Source organism: Choristoneura fumiferana, chromosome 13 (genome assembly GCF_025370935.1).
Source record: "Choristoneura fumiferana chromosome 13, NRCan_CFum_1, whole genome shotgun sequence".
NCBI classification, from domain to species: Eukaryota; Metazoa; Arthropoda; class Insecta; order Lepidoptera; family Tortricidae; genus Choristoneura; species Choristoneura fumiferana.
In genome coordinates this window covers 10,122,905-10,140,330 of record NC_133484.1, presented here as the reverse complement: position 1 = coordinate 10,140,330, position 17,426 = coordinate 10,122,905, and the positions used below count along the sequence as shown (strand labels likewise).

Here is a 17,426-nt window from a genome sequence, read left to right as displayed (position 1 = left end):
ACAGAACTTATATGACATTGTGTAAATAAAATAAATTGACAGTGCTTTTGTACGACGGGTTATATACGAGAGACGGTGTACACACACGTACTCGTATGTTTCTCTTAATGAGAAAATGGCAGCAAGGACTGCGTTGGAATCAGGCTGCAAAGTAGCTTACTTTATTATAATTTATACTACTTCCAAAGCACATTTACTTTAATATTTACTTACTTACTAATATTATAAATGGGAAAGTAACTGTGTCTCAGTTCCATCCTGGTACATGAATAAGTTTGTTCGACTGTACTAAGCCATCATATTCATTAACGTTATGCTCCTTCCGGGATTGAAACCTAGGACCCAGCTTACAGTCAGGGAACAAATAACTACACTATCCAGTTATCAATAGGATGCCATATAATTTTCATTTATCATTTAACCCATTTGTAGATTAAAATACTGAATTGTGAGTACTTTCCAATTTATTTCCAACAAATTAAACAAGCGTGCTTTTCCTGTAACAGCCATAAAAATCTTTATGGCATGAGTGTAGGAGAGAATACGAGTTACTTTTGAATAAGTAACGAACCGAGATTGCGAAATTGGTGATAAATAACCAAAGCAAAAGGTATTGGATCAAAATTAACGGAAGTCACCCAGACACGTAGGTATTAAATCTACTATCAGGACACGTGTCAAGGACGCTGCTTTTTGTCTAATGGTATCGAGAATTTTGTGTTCCTTGGGATTTTTAATTACATTACATGACCGAAACTTTTGACTTTTCAGTGTCTACATTTTCAGCTGGTTTTAGGATTCAACAAGTACCTAACTATACAATACATGGTCATGTAATGACGCTCAGTAAAATCTGGCTGACAAGGCGCGTGAAATTAAAATTAAACAAAGCTAACTATAGTCTACAAACTCGTACCTACGTATTCATGTAGGTACCTATGCTATAAAAACACTTCACTTTTGCAAAAGTGAGATCTTTAATTGCACTGCATCGTGAATATTGACCCTGGATAATGACGGTAGAGGTCTAAGGATTGAATCCTAGTATGGCCAGACAGCTCTGTGATTGTTTCAAGACACCTGAGCTTGGCAATTCTTCGGTCTATGTTGGTTACTTTGGTTTGCCTGCGGATCTCCTCTCGCAAATGAACCCCCAACATAATTAGCTCTCTCCATTGTGTTTTAAGTGCCTCTTAAAAAGGCCCATAGTGAGAGACCAATGCAGAGTTGTCGTTATCACTGGAAATACACAATCGTTAATTTTAGCTAATTATTATGAATTGAAAACTTACTGTTTCTTATAAGTATCAGAGTAGAGTAGACTGGGCAGAGCAAGCAACGCGCTCGCGCACCAGACCGTGAGAAGCGCCGCACGCGCGACTTTCCGGCTCAGTCTGTGTTGCAGAGGTTTCACTATGGCCACGTATCTGTACAAATATAATACATTATATGTATTAAGATCACAAAAAAATGGTTACCTATATGACAAAAAAGTGTGAAACCCTCATACGGAAAAAAATATAATAAAACATGTTAAGTAAACTGAAGCATTACCAATCAAAACACTTTCAACAAGTTTTCAATTAAGTCAGAAGTATTAGGTATCAAAACATTGTGATTATCATAACAGCATATTCAATAAAATATCGACACTATGTCGCAAATGAAGCAATTTACTCAGAGTATCACACTAACATGTTTCGTCTACATTACAGTGGCCGTGGTCACGAGTAGACTGAAGTCACTCTGATAAAACTCGATTGTAGCAGATATGAGTGAAAATCACGAAAGATTTAAACGTATTCAGAGTATTTCGAAAATCGGAATAATAAAGTCACTCAACATAATAAAAACAATTTATCCAAAATATTAGAGATTTTGTTTAAAAATTGCGTGAAACCTCGACCATTTTGAATTACAGGCCAAATATTACATATTTAATTAAAATTATGCCTTAACTTAGTTCACAATAGCTTTTACGTTTGCAAATGTCGAACATTCTATATTTTCAATATTGTAAGTGTCAACGTTTTTATGTGGCCATTGAAAGTGAAGATTTGGGGCTTAGGTATATCAAAGTTTGTGAATTCGTAAGTACTTTTTGGAGCGTCTTCTAACTTTAACTTTTCCAATATGAGTTGCTTAACTTTCTCGAGCCGTAGTCATTAACAATATTATAAACCATTAACTACCTACGTCCTGTTTTAGAAACACAACCACCTTTGTGCGGTCTAGTAGACCTAAAAAAGTATTAAAAACCATTTTAGCAGTCTATGCTATTTCTTAACAAAATAAAAATTACAAAATAAATCAAAAGATTTTTTTATAAACTTAACGCATTTCAGTAGTTCTCCTATTCTTACTATAAAATTACTTACCATAAGGGGATACGACTCCTCAAAGCAGAGTAACAGTATAACATAAAGATTAATACTAAAGTCTCATCAAATTGAATGATCAACCAAGCTATTCAATTGATTTAATTTTACAGAAACATTTTATTTTTATAAAATTGCTAACTCTCAAACTACCATATTTGTCGACAGATGATACATAATTCGTTTAAACATTTGCTCTCTTGCATTCAAGAACGACACTTTTTGTAACCACATTTTGTGACTGTGTCACTAAAAAGCATGTTTACTAAAAAATAAACATGAATTATACTTAAAATGTTAGCAAATAAAACAAACACAACCACCTACGTTCGGTCTGGGAGACCACGTAAGAATATTACGCAGCCACCTACCTAAGGTCTTGGTGACCGCTGTCACCGGTATTATGGTCACTAAATTCAAAGAAATAAACGACTTTGGACTCCAAACATGTCAACTATATGGCAGCCATTGTTTGCCCCCCAAGAAAAGGTACAAAGTCATTCGAAGTTTGTATGCCGCGATTGCATCGAATTAGTATCATTTTTAAACCTGCTAAGGTCTGAGATACCGCACGTACGCGGTTAAGGGTAAATTACCTTTCGTTATTAGTCATCCAGGAACTAACTAGTGTTGTTGCGATAGCGATAGTCTATCGATAGTATCGCCATACTATCCTGACCTTGAAAATTATTCATACTATCGTTAGTCCTATCAAAACTATCAACGCTTGACGATACTATCGATACTATCGATAACCGTTGGGGGAGAAAAGTCCTCGAGTGGCGACCATGAACCGGAAGACGAAGCGTTAGCTAGCCTTCCACCAGGTGAACTGACGACATCGTGAGAGTTGCGAGAAACCCGTGGATGCAAGGGGCGAGTTGTCGTTCATTGTGGCGTTCTAAGGGCCTTCATTGTGGCCTTTGTCCAGCAGTGGACGTCTTCCGGCTGATGATGACTATCGATAGTATTGCAGCATATCAATATTTTCGATAGAACTATTGCGCTATCGACTGGTTTCTCAAGGTCAATTATCGATAGCGAAACTATCGCTATTGCAACAACACTGAAATTAACTTTCGTTAGTTTATTCATTCTTCTACTATCAGACGGTTGCAACTTAAACATAGATAGTATTTCGGATTAAATAAATAGGCACTGGTTTTCCGTTGGAACAAAAGTATAATCAAAGTCACATATCAAAAATCCATAGACAATAAAAAGATGTATTAAAACCTAAAAGACTCTAAAAGGTTGTGCAATCTTGCACAGATAGGTGTAACTAAAATCTGCCTATCAAAGTGCAATACACTGTGATTTTTAAGACCGTCTAAGTACATATTTTATTCGAAATAACATTAACACGTTAACTGCGGCAATGATTTTGGTGGACTTTCTGCTGCTGGTGCGTTACGGGAAATATTTAGTCTTATCAAAGTTTACCGTGGTGCGTTGTGGCTAGTATTTTCCCATTCATATTGTGTACTTTGAATGGCTGTAACTTTATGAAAAATCCCTTTACAGAATTATTTTTTTGGTACGAGTTAGATTATTATAGTCTCTTTTTACAAGCTGCTGTCGTACTTAACTCGGAGCTATAATTTGAGTGAGTGAAGTGAAAAAGGTAAAGCCTTTGCTCAACAGTGGATCACAAATCAAACCCCGAAAAATGACAGTCGAAATCAACAGAAATCTGAAGAAAATGTTGATACGTATGCTGATACCATACCCAAACACGGAGCTGAAGCCGTGGAGGCCTAGTGGTTTGACCTATCGCCTCTCAAGCAGAGGGTCGTGGGTTCGAACCCCGGCTCGCACCTCTGAGTTTTTCGAAATTCATGTGCGGAATTACATTTGAAATTTACCACGAGCTTTGCGGTGAAGGAAAACATCGTGAGGAAACCTGCACAAACCTGTGAAGCGATTCAATGGTGCGTGCGAAGTTCCCACTGCACTGGGCCCGCGTGGGAACTATGGCCCAAGCCCTCTTGTTCTGAGAGGAGTCCTGTACCCAGCAGTGGGACGTATATAGGCTGGGATGATAATAATTTAGAAAACATGACCATTTTACGAAAACTTCAATTTACGGATAATTGTTTCCCGTACCGCACTGAAAGAGACATAATATGTTAAGTATACATGTGGCAGTGTTGTATTAAAATAAACTTCGATAGTCAATAAATATTTAATAAAACAGACAATAACGAAACAATATTCTTCTATTTCAGCAAAAATAAAAATAAAAAGTTTACCTTAAACTTATAAGAATGTCTATGTCCAGCAATGCAGCTTCTTTCGGCTAAAATAATGATTGCAAATACAAACTGAAATATAGATGCACAGAAAAACCAGAAAAATAAGACCAGCACTGGGAATCGAACCCAGGTCCTCGGCATTCCGTGCCACGTGCTATACCACTACACCACTGCTGTATCATACGACGTTTTTCAATACATTTGTGAGAAAATAGGCAATTAATAACACAAGATCTGATAGTAGATGCGCTTAGCCACTTTGTCTTCTGCCATACGAGATAAGTGACCGCGCAACTGAAGATGTCGACGCGTGGAATATGTTTCAATGCCACATACATTGGCTCGCCGCAAAACTTTGGTATTACGCACTCGGTCGGACCATCTGCTTATAACTAGTAGAGTTGCCCAGATACCGTACTTACTTGGCAAAGAGGTATCGAATCCGGTGCAGCAAAACGTTTCGATCTGTTAGTAAAACAGGCCCCTTGAGATGTCATATTTGTAAAAAAGTTCAAATCCCAAAAATGACGATTACTGCAAGTACAATTAGCAGGGCAGAAATGCAACATCGATGGAAACTCACTAGACACGTCAGTTCCAATATACGAGTGTATTTTTTTTGTATTGTTGTTATGATAGGTACTGTTCATAGTCGCCAAGCAGATGTATTACGAATATAGGTAATTTTGTATCGCACTGGGTACATGTCGACGAAATCCAATTTACTTTTCTTTCAATTGGAAGACTTTCTAGTGGCTATTCCTTTCCGTCGCCTCCTAATGCCCTTATCATCCTTTCTTTGCCTCAATTTAATCTGTTGAGAAAATAAATGTAGGTACTAAATTATATATAGGTTTTATAGACATTTTTTTGCGTCTATTGTTTAGCTAACGTTCAACGTTCAAAGAAAACTATTATTACTTTAGTACGTTGAGTGCGGTACGGGTACTATTTTCCCGTATTCAACTTTAGCTGGGCGCGGCGGTGAAAAGTGTGTCATCCCGTAAAACCGAAATTGAAAATACAAACTGAACTTGAAACTTGAACTTGATTAAAAATGACTTTTTCTGGTTTTATCTGTGCATCTATATTTCAGTTTGTATTTTCAATTTAGGTTTTACGGGATGACCGTAAAAGTAAAAATTTGGGATTGAAATAAAAAAATACAAAAAGATTCCAAAAAACCAATCTTAATTTGATTGCTTTGTAACGACATCTCTTGTCCGGGTGAGCGGTTGGTTCCAATGGAGTGCCGAAAGTTTCTCGATGAGGGCTACGGATGTCGCTAGCGTCACTGCTTAAGTGGCTAAATAAGAAACAAACAAGCTGAGATATGAGGTGCATAGGGGAAATTCGTGTCTGTACCGTTGACCAGCAGTGGTGTAGCGGTATAGCACGCGGTACGGAATACCGAAAACCTGGGTTCGATTCCCAGTGCTGGTTTTATTTTTCTGATTTTAACTGTGCATCTATATTTCAGTTTGTATTTTCAATTTGAGTTTTTAACGTCAACGAGTTTCATAGTGGGAAGCTAAACTTACCTGTCTACAGTGATGGCAACTAGAGTGAATACTCCAGCTGACACAGTGAGGTTTGCAGTGAAGTTGCTGGCTGTACAGGTTATAGCACCAAACGGCCAGTGGGCGGTTACCAGGAACACGAAATTTGGTGCCCCATTTAAAGTAGCCATTAGAAGGTCAGCAATGGCCAAGTTGACGAGGAAGCAGTTCGTTACTGTCCTCATCCGTCGGTGAGCTGTGGGAAAAAGCATTAGCTGTAGACGAAGCAATCAATGGGCAAATAAACGCTTGAGAGAAATTTAGAATTGCTTTTACGCTCACAAATCTAATTCTCCGTCTCGAAGAGAACGTACTCGTATGAAGATGCATTCGGAACTCGAATTGAATGCAGTACAATTATGTTTTAGATTGGTTACCAAAATTATTTGTGACTTTGAATTGTATTTTGAAAACATAAACTGTCATTAATCCCACCACGTACATACCTACGCGACCCAATAAAACTCATCAATTTGTGCAGCTGCCTGAATCCCCTGTCACTTAAGCTTACAGTTAAAATATTCAATAGTCAACAATACCTTCGTAAACTTTCACAAATTTAAAATGGTTGAAATATTGGCAAATTGGTTATGGAAAAAAATAATAAAGGTGATGTTTTAGAATGTCTTGCTTGATGATATAGCTCTTTCACTCAATCTTTCTACGATTTTAATAATTTATTATTAATCTTTATTTAAAAAGCCTTTAAGCTATAAAACAAAACATTTTACCCGGTTAACTTTGAATCTTTATTGACTATCGATAGGCATATATACACCTAGATATTTCAAACTACAGACATTGATCTAAATCGACATCAGCGCCACCTAGCGTCCGCAACTTTTATGGCTCTGATGCTCTGACGTTTTGAAATTTCATCGCGACATTGTGACAAAAATCAAACCTATAACGTATTAATTTATAATACAAAATTACTATGATACCGTGATTAGGGTGGACAAAAGGTTGTGAATTAATTTTTGATCATTAAAATTAAATGAGGTAAGTAAAATTTATTCAAAAAGTGTGTTTTATTTTTGTTATGTCAGGGTTTGTTTACTTCATGTTTAGTTAGTTGTAGTTTAGTAGTACTTTTACTGTAAAACGAAAAGATAAAGCTATCTTATTGGTTTCTTTGAATAAAAGTAAAATTATATAATTGTTCTTATATCGCTAGTAATAAATTAAATAATGTTTTCAGATCAAAATGAGTATCATTTTGAAGACCGGTTTTGTGAGTATCACTTAATATAAAAATTCAACCACAAACCGTTTCATAAGGAAAATTGTTGCTGGACATGTCCGAGATGTAGAGGAATTAAGAACAAAACAAGGACAGTGTTTAATAATTCAAGCTCGCATCATAACACAAACATCTATTACTAAAATTAGGTAGTTAAAGTCTATACAAATTGCTTTGTTAATGACAGATTCATATGAGTATGACAGAAGACAGAGCCAGAACTATTTCTACTTTTGGCCACCATGAGCGCTGCGATAGATTTCATCACCCCCACCTAGTAGGTACTTCGCACCCTCCCAATAGATATCCGTGCATGTTATGTGTCAAACACCCACAGGCTTGCTTCTTTGTTTTTCACGTCAACAGCACGGATACACTCGCCTTATGCAAGCAAAATTTCGAATGAATTGAAAAACAATATAAAATTCATCACTTATTTGCAACTGCATCGCGTTCTTTACTTACCTAGAACAATCCATATGACCAAAGTGTTACCGAGGACCGCTAGAAGAAGCATGATGGCGAATATCATAAGCCAGGCCAGCTGACCCCACCAGGGGGGGCTGTAGGGTCTCTCCCCGAGCCCCATGCAGTTGCCGAGCGTTTCTCTGATGAAGAAATAAATATAATTAACAAGTGCATACGCTAAGTGCAGCATAGTATTGAGAGATTACATACATTATCAGAGCGTTACATACGCACAGCGTCCGCTCCGAGTGAGAAAATTGCATAATATACGGTCCGGTGTAACTTCATAGAACTATTTGTATAGTGTACGCACTAGCTCGGAGAGAAAATTGTTGACGAAACCATAGAAATAGCATAGGACGTAGAGCAAAACCGCTCTATTATAGCTAGCTTTGTGAGCTTGCTTAGCTTTATAGCTAGCCGCTGTGACTTTGCATAGGTGAACTAGTGAAGAAAAAGACTCCAAATAAGAAGAGAACCCTAGAACCCTAGAAGAGATCCCTTTAAGGGATAAGTTCACCTTTGTACATCTTTTTCTCTTGTTAACAGTTATTTTAACATGTTTTATGTACAACAAAGAGCTATACAAAACAATACGAGTACAATCTTTTCTGCAAGCATCTTTTGTCACGTTTCCATAATTTTTAGAGCAGCATAGATTGACTAAACAAAAAATGTTTCTCCATTTTCACTAAAAAAGTTTATTATATTCATCACGATAAGTAAAGGCCTCGATAAAAATGCGCTATCTTGTATGTGTTCGATCAGACGACATGAACAATTTTGCCAAACAAGGTTCCACACAAAAACAAAACGCTGGCTAGCGCAATTTTATTGAGGCTTGACCTCAAGGTTTTGTCTAAATCAAAGCAGCTTTACGGAAAATAAATGTTTCGAGTCTTTATAACAATTTAAAAGTCTAAGCTCATTGGATTTTAAATATAATGACCCGGATAACTGACGTCTTAAATCGAGTTTAGCTCGACATGTTTCGGGCTAATCCGTAGCCCTTCGTCTTCGGAGCAACCCGACTCAGCGGCTGCTGCAACACGCGCACTGCGCGCCGCCGCTCTGCTCGCGCGACTACCCGACGAAACTGACACCGGCACACAACTACCCGCGTTTTCATCATCATTACAACTGTCAAATGTAGGGTAGCACACAACACTAACAACATCGCTCTGTAAAGGTACGTTCACACACACCGATGACGCAGCACGAGTATTTAACACCGTTTTCCAACTCGGAGGTACCGTCCAACCACTATCCCGGTTGAAATTCGGCCGACGACCAATCTCGATGGCTTTACGCACTTTCCGCGGAATGAAAAATTTCTCTCTCGCAAGTACAGATACCTTATCAAATCTGATATAGTGCGTCGAATCCGAGTCCATTGAGTGCTCGGAGGTTTTTTTTTCATTTGTATTAAGCAATTTTTAGTTGAGTTCTGAAAGGATTAAGTTTCAATTTAGCTTTAAGCAGATAATTTATATTTTAAAACTGTTTTGTTTATTGGAATTAATAATTTAAATCGTTATAATAATCAAATCTTCTACCAACATCGATAATAAAGTTGAAATTGTAGTGTTCAGTTCAGGTATTCGTTCGAGTTGGGGCATTAATCAAAAGTTGTACAAAAGAATCGCGTTGAAAGTCGCAATTTGTTTACCTCCCGATGGGTTTTACGGAGTTTTATCAGGTATCTTACTAAGAAGAAAAAGGAGATTTACGGGCATTTTGTGGGTATCCATTTGTGTCCATTTCAAATTAGCCGTAGGACGTCCTCTGTTGGACATAGGCCTCGCTCATAGACCTCCAGTTGCTTCGTTTGGAAGCGGCCTGCATCCACGTTGAACCCACGGCATTAACCAAAACCGAAGAATCCGTAATTAATTACCTAACGATTTCGCAGATTTCTTAAAGACTAATAATATCTAAAAGTTACACACGCAAAATGATATTGACAAAATCAAATCAATGATTACAGGGAACAAAATGTTTCCCATTATTATTCACGGATATTCTAACATAGAGTAAAAGTAAACACAATTTTTCACGCCCGCGAGGTCCGCTGACATAGTAAAGGGTAAGGTCGCACGAAAGCTGCTACATAATGTAGCATATGTACACGAACGTGATTCAACAATCAACATTTCAAAGACAATGCTGTAATGGTATTGGAATACCGAAAAATAATATACGTTCACTCGTTAAGAAAGACGGGTTCACGACTGTCGCACCATTTGAATCAAAACCCACCGTAGAACATTCTCGCAACTTTCATTATCATTTTCCTCGTCAGGCGTTGCCATGTCATTGTGTCATTTATTGTGAAAGTATTGTAGTTATAGAAGTCATGATAGAGTCGATTCAGAGTAATTTTTTAATATGATTCGTTTGTTTAGCTATAGTTACGCTTGCTCAACGATACGACGATAGGATTTTTTTGATTCAGATTTAGTTTTGTGTGACATAAGCGCGGTTTATCAGTAAGTACCTACTCATTTGTGGCGCCTTGCTTTGGAATTCGTAATTACATCTGTTTAAGACTTAATTACGGCTTGTGAGCTAAAGTCCATCAGTTAGTTCAACGTTCGAGGTGTTAAGCTATTTTAAGACGACAACTTGAGATTGTAATTATCTGTAGCAAACGTCTACTCAGTACCTACTTTTTAGTGTACCTAGTGGTCGAGCAAAATCGAATCCTACCAGAAACAAGCTGTGCCTAACTAAAAAAATTGCTAAATATTGATTGAGATGATTTGTCTATTAAAAGTAATTAAATCTTATACACAGCCAAACCCAGGACGTAGATGTAAAAAAACGACACACACACACACACACACACACACACACACACACACACACACACACACACACATACACAAGCTACAAACTCATGCCCTTTTGTACAGGTTCCAGGACATGTCGCTTACGACATTGAGATGGAGAGGTGTAATTCTATAACGATACATTTCAGCTAAAATCTGGCCTTTTGTAAGGTTCCAAACGTTGAATAATTTTTAATAATACTATTATATTGTTTGTTGCCAGCTGTTACCAGCGACTCCGTCCGCGTAGAATTCGATTATCGCAATCCCGCCGGAACTATGCAATTTTCCGGGATAAAAACTATCCTATGTCCTTCCCCAGAACTCAAACTATCTGTATACCGAATTTCATCTAAATCGGTTCAGCGGTTTAGATGTAATGAAGTAACAAACAAACAAACAGACTTTCGCATTTATAATATTAGTGAGATATTGAAGTACTGATATGTTATTTTCTCTACACCCATATAGTAAATCCTCAATTATGCGTTCAAAAACCATAGGTAATGACCAGCATTACATTGGATTCTATTATGAACACGGCTGTATCGTATTGGTCGTTACGATACAGAAATCTGTATCATAATGAGATTGCATACAACATTACACCCACACTCGTGTTTTAAGGACCCCTATTACGATACAGTTGCATAAAATACTATTAAAACAACATTGCGTTTTTTCTGGCACATGATTTCGTTTGCTAATTTACTGACAAATTACATTAATCTATACACCTTTTTTACATTGTACCTACATTATACGAGTACATACGAGTAAACGTTATTTCGTGCCGTGTTCTCCTGTAACCTTTTGGTTTTGGTTGTTTCTTCATGTTTTGTTTGTTTACTTGCTTAAAGTGTGGGTTGGAAGCGCGTTGCGGATATTGTGGCCCTCGTACCGCCTGAGGATAATGTGTCATCTGATGGTGGGTGTCTCTTTTGATAAGAAACCTAGCGTTTCTAAATGCGGGCATTCGCCTAGTGTTTTTGATGGCTATCGGGAAGTCTCTGGCCGGGTTTGAGCTGTATTTGATCAACATGTGTTTTGATGGATAATGGTGTCAGATTTAGGTCAAACTTGCATACTAGTTGCCTGAATGATATCGCTCGTAAACGGTAAGGCCGCCTACTGCTTACCTTGTAATTTTCTCTTTGTGTACCTGTAAATTATTCGTAGTGTATATTGTACAATAAAGAGTTGTATTGTCGTTTTCTTGCTGGCTGCTAAAAGTATCGGGCGAGTTTTCTTACTCAGAAATGTTAGGTTCTTAGTCGTGGGAGCTGCCATCGTCACATGGCGCAGCGTTTTTGGGCAGCACAAGGGCCATTAGAAATACATTACCGTTTTGTCAACTCGGGCAACCGGAAACTGCTAGATACCGGAAAGCTCCAGAGGAACCAAAAGAAAAGAAGAACGAAAAAAAATTGAGGGTTGCCCTCGATTTCCCTAGGATTCCATCATCCTAACCTGGTGACAATGGGACCGCTCCAAAAGTACTATGTTTAGAACAAAAAATAATTTTGAAAATTGGTTCACAGTTGGCAGAATTATCGCGTAAGAAACACACAAAAAAAACATAGTCCTTTTTTGAGTCTCTTCTTTTTTGAAGTCGGTTAAAAACAAGAAACTAATCAAATGCCAGGGGTTTCACGAGAAGCAAAGACGGATTTACGAAGATACGATGCATTCAATGGAAGAGACCTGGGACATAATTAAAACAAACACAGGGCAGTGTAATAACTCGAAAGAGATTAAGGAGATCAAGGAAAACAACAGAACATTAACTAAACTGGAAGATATTGCCAATTATATTATACTAGCTTTTACCCACGGCTTCGCTCGCGTTAAATTCGGCGTAGCATAGATATACTTTCTACGAGTACAATCCTATTTTTCCTGTTTTGATTGATTTTTCGGAGCAATATGTGGAAGACACAGACAATCGTTATTTTAGACTGATGGTGCACATTGTTGGAATTCAAAAATCGACCTAAGTAATCATAATTCATAACTTTGAACTCTTGTTTCACATATTCAGGGGTAAAATTCCAGAAAACGTTAAAGTACCTATATGTTTCTTTTGCCCGCGACTTCTTAAACGATATAAATAGGATAATTCCCGCGGGATAAGAATAAGTGAATTCAATAGAAAGCTATCCTGTCCTTGATTGAATTGAACCAGGCTACCCCGGGAAATCGAAAAGTTCCCGAGGGATAGATACGATTCTTTAAGTCGATTATAAATAACACTATCACTAATAGAAGGCTACAGTTTTTGACTGACATTGGCTACCTACTTTTCCTCGGGAAAATTCAAAATTCCCGGGAGTTAGAAATAAGTGACTTCTACATTAGGACCAGTTAAAAAAAATCTTTCACTTATAGAAATCTACACTATTTTTGATTGACGTAGGCTACGTTCATCTCGAGAAATTGTATTTTAAAATCCTTTATTGTCAATCTAAGCATTTTAGCTTTCTATTATTGAAATAATTTTTAAAATCTGCCTCGAACTTGAATTCACTTATTTTTGTCTTTGTTATTTTTTAAATGTTTTTAGAAATATTGATTTTCATTATTTAACACCAAAACTAGGTAGCGGCCATTACAATACCCCTATGTACTCCGAATTTTATCCATATATGTTTTGTAGTTCTCGAGTAAAATGACTGTGTGTGTCATATGTACGGTCAGAACAAAACTATAAAGGTTTTGTGTTGTCGTTTCTACTACGGACTACGGGATCTAAAAATCTGCTTTTAAGTCTTTGGACTTTGGGTTTGGGTTTGGGTTTAGGCTGAGGATTTATTAGGGCCTAACACGATGGCCCTGAAATAAATCCTGAAATATTTACAGTTTTAGAGTTTGCGAAATGAAAAGTTGCGAAATGAAACAGGTTGCCAAACGCTACGTTGCGAAAAGGCAGTACTCGGCATCACTCAAAAGTTAATGTCAATGCGCGTTCAAACATTTTTAAAATAAGCAATTTTGTTTGTTAGATTTCGGTGTTGAAGGTGTAGTATTTTTGCGTACTATATATTTCTTCAACAGTATATAGTACCCAGACCCGAAATATAGTACAATACTACATTATATGGGTGAAGACCAAAAAGTTGTACAGCGTTAAAGCTGCGTTAGCACATAGTTTTAATTTCCATTAACTTTTTCCATTGTGACATGAAAATTAATCATACATTTGTATGGACATTTGTATAAAACTATGTGCTAACGCAGCTTTAACGGTGTGCAACTTTTTGGTCTTCACCCATATATTATAGTACGGTTGGCAACCCTAGACATAGGGCTCGTAGTTTTTCACGTGTCTTGATCTTGGCGGTTTTTTCCAGCTCTGTACATCTAATAAGAACCATAGATCAATAAAAACTGGTTTCATTTAATTTCAATCATCATCATCCGAAGTTATTTATACTTAACAGATTTTATGATCGATATGGATATCGTTTTTCATCAATTCTGACTCCCGAAACAGTATAAAATTTCAAAAATTCGTGATAAGAATAAAAATTTGTTCCTTCCAAGCAAAGTATAATTTAATTTCCTTATGAAAATTTATCAATCGACTCGGAAAGCGATATTCAAATAAGTTCCCCATTGTATGTAGCAAGGAGCGACTCGCCCTTCGAATGACCTTTATCTAAGTGCTCGTTCTTTGTCTAATGCCCGAACAGTAAAGCGTGTTTTGTCGTGAAAAAAGCCACTAAAAGCGCCACAAAATTTCTTAAAGGCAACTTGTGGCTCACCTGTTTGATTAGGATAAAAGCCAATTCTTATGTTGCAGGATCTATTACACTGTTTAATTTCTCTCGCGTTACCGTAAGGATGCTTAACACCCACTCGGAGCTTGGAACATCAAGCGGAAATGTTAATCTACCTTTGAGACGCCGTGAATTATTTTGATAGGTTCGTGGGTAGATACTTAGATCGTTTTAATTAATAATTTGAAGAAAAAAACAGTTTCAAAGAATCTCTGTGGTAATTTGTTTATTTTTAAATGTAAGTGGAACCAAAAGTGAATAAACCAAATAAGAATTTTGTAAATTACGGCCGAATAAAATATAAAAAACAACCGAACTAAGAACCTTTTCCTTTAATGGAATCGGCTAAAAGAAAATGAAATAAAAACAATTAAAAATGGTTATAGAGTGAAAAGAACAACGTGATTAAATTTTCATCAAAGAAAACATCCGAGACGAATACGCGTTTATGAATTCACTAGCAGTTGCTCACGATTCCGTCTGCGTAGAATTAGTTTATCGTCATCCCGCGGGAACTATGCAATTTTCTGGGATAAAAAAACTATCCTATGTCCTTCCCTGGGACTCAAACTATCTGGTCACCGAATTTCATCTGAATATCGGTTCAGCGGTATAGACGTTAAAATGTAAACAAACTAATAAAAAAAACAGCCTTACAAACTTTCGCATTAATAATATTAGTGGGATTATGTGGCAATGTTAATTTTATGTTAGTTGTTGCATTTCTTTGTGTTTGCGTTTTGATAAAAGTTACAACATGCACATGTTTTCTTTTCGGTTCGCTAACTAGTAAAATTGGCAGAGAACGACGAGAGCAGTGTTCATTCGTAGAAACATTTGGTCAGAGGTCGGTGAGGTAGGATTTTTATATGAAGTAAATAAAATACAGTAAAGCTTGTTACCGTGCAGGTGTAGCCGTCCTGGGGGGCTACCACGCTCTCTTAATACGATTCAGTTTAGGCTCTAAACTGAACTGCAGTTACTTTTGCGATTCAGTTCAAGCACGGTTCAGCGACAGCGATATAGACATTTTCATTCACTCACTTCAAGCGGTTTTCGTACCATGACGCTTAACTTGAGTGGGAATTGAATCGCTTAAGTGTCAAATTTAGCGATTCACTATAAGTTACTCATTCTGTCAATTCTTTTGGAATTTTAAGTGTTTTACTTGGAATATTTTTAAATTTCAAGAACTTTTAAACTTTTATTCAAGTTTTATAACTTTTCATATGACATTGCGCTTCTTAACTCCTCATTGATAAAACTAATTTTTCAGTGAGAAAAGAGGCTCGTGGATTAGTGACAGCGTAAACATTTTATTTGGAATCAACACAACGGTTGCTAAGAACACCAAATGACATAGAGTTATGGTTTTCCAAAATAAAGAGGTTTTAGTATACAATATTTGGTTTGCATATAGCGGCATCCCTTTCGCGACTTAGCGTTTCAGTTTCAGATCAGAGACAAAATCGGTCTTTCACTTGTAAACCATTGAGACTCCGCTCTGAGAAATAAACGTCGTGGTACCAATTTTGACGATTCAGTTTAGGTGCCTAAATTGAACTGCTCTGCGTTTGGATCGTTTATGAAAAGATCATGGTAGGCCGCCTGTACCCAGTTTTAGAATAAAATAAACCCAACTCTTCCCACGTGCATCGTAAAATACCTAATTCCCGTGTGTATCAAAAATACCTGAGCCTACAAAAAAAGTGCAAAATTCGAACTTCGTATCTTGCCGTCCCGCTTATGCTTATATTATTTAATACGAGAGTGAGAGGGACGATACGACACTTTATTTAATCGTATGGCATAGAAGAATGTCAAATCGTTCATCGTTTCGACCGGTGTTGCTGACTGCCACCTCAGCGCCGATTAGTCGGCTAATCGGAAAAATTCATAGTCTCTCTAAATCCATCTCTAGTTTACACAGACCGACAGCTAATGTTAAGGAATAGGTAGGGTCCTGTTGGGTAACAAATCCTAAAGCCCGGTTTCCGCCGCGAGCAGAGCGGGTTCATTAATGACTTAGTTTAACTTACATCGACCGACTTCATAGAGGTTCGGTGTAAGTACTTTAATGCAGCCGATCGTTCGTTGTACATTAAGCTGAGACCGTTTCGTACGGAGTCCGCGCCGCTCGCGATGTAAATTAGGCTTAATAATGCTAACTTACTTGAGATGAACGTCTTCCTGCAGTTGACTGGGCAGCAAGTCCAGTAGCTGCGTCACGTTGAGCCCGTCCCACGCCCGGTTCCGACGCAACACCAGCTGCGTGCAGTTGATGAACGTCTGGATGTCTATGTCGGAGTCCATTTCTAACACTTCCACTAATTCGTACTAAAAATAACACTGGTTTGATTCCCCTGTGTTCTTGAAATATCACTTGCGGTGTAGCGCCATTTATCTGAAAAGATAATTTCGGTTATAACTTTGATTGTGAAATTGGTACGTTACGATCGTTAATTTGGGACCCATTTTGTGTAAAAGTCCTTTGAATTGTCATACAGACATGTGACTGTACAGGATTAAGAGAATAGGTTTTTTTTTTATTTATACAAGAAATTAAATAAAAGTTCACAATAAGAGTAGCTTAGGAAGCGAACTAAAACCGAACACGGCTTATCTGTCGCTGCGTCGCTTAATACTAAACTCATCTAAGTGTGCAAATTTGTTTTATTTAGCGTATTGTTGTACCGACGAGTATTATTTTTGGTTAGGCGCAAAAAGATTCAAAAAGTTGGACACTTTAACCCTGGTTAAAACCCAATTTAAAATGAAATCTAAATTCATAGAAACCTACAAATTTATACTGAACCCTTGGAGCGCCAGTCAGAGTCGCACTGGGCCACATTAGCTTTGTAGAAATATATTGTCGTTTGTATTTTATGAGCACAAAGTATTGTAATTCGTTCA

The 17,426-nt window shown here is 37.3% G+C and overlaps 1 protein-coding gene across 3 annotated transcripts in view; it reads right to left on the bottom strand.

Moving 5' to 3' along the window:
• LOC141434373 (tachykinin-like peptides receptor 86C) overlaps window positions 1-17,426 on the bottom strand; it is a 58,336-nt gene that overhangs the window by 28,426 nt on the left and 12,484 nt on the right. For 2 of the 3 annotated variants that reach the window (XM_074096787.1, XM_074096790.1), the window contains exons 2-5: window positions 16,687-16,917; window positions 7,901-8,043; window positions 6,175-6,388; window positions 1,293-1,427 (exon numbers count right to left, since the gene is read on the bottom strand). In XM_074096787.1, the coding sequence (XP_073952888.1) occupies window positions 1,293-1,427; window positions 6,175-6,388; window positions 7,901-8,043; window positions 16,687-16,826 (632 nt within the window). In that variant the 5' untranslated portion in view covers window positions 16,827-16,917. Of the gene's footprint in view, window positions 1-1,292; window positions 1,428-6,174; window positions 6,389-7,900; window positions 8,044-8,113; window positions 8,250-16,686; window positions 16,918-17,426 lie in introns of those variants that run through there. The other variant, XM_074096788.1, reaches the window with a different exon arrangement.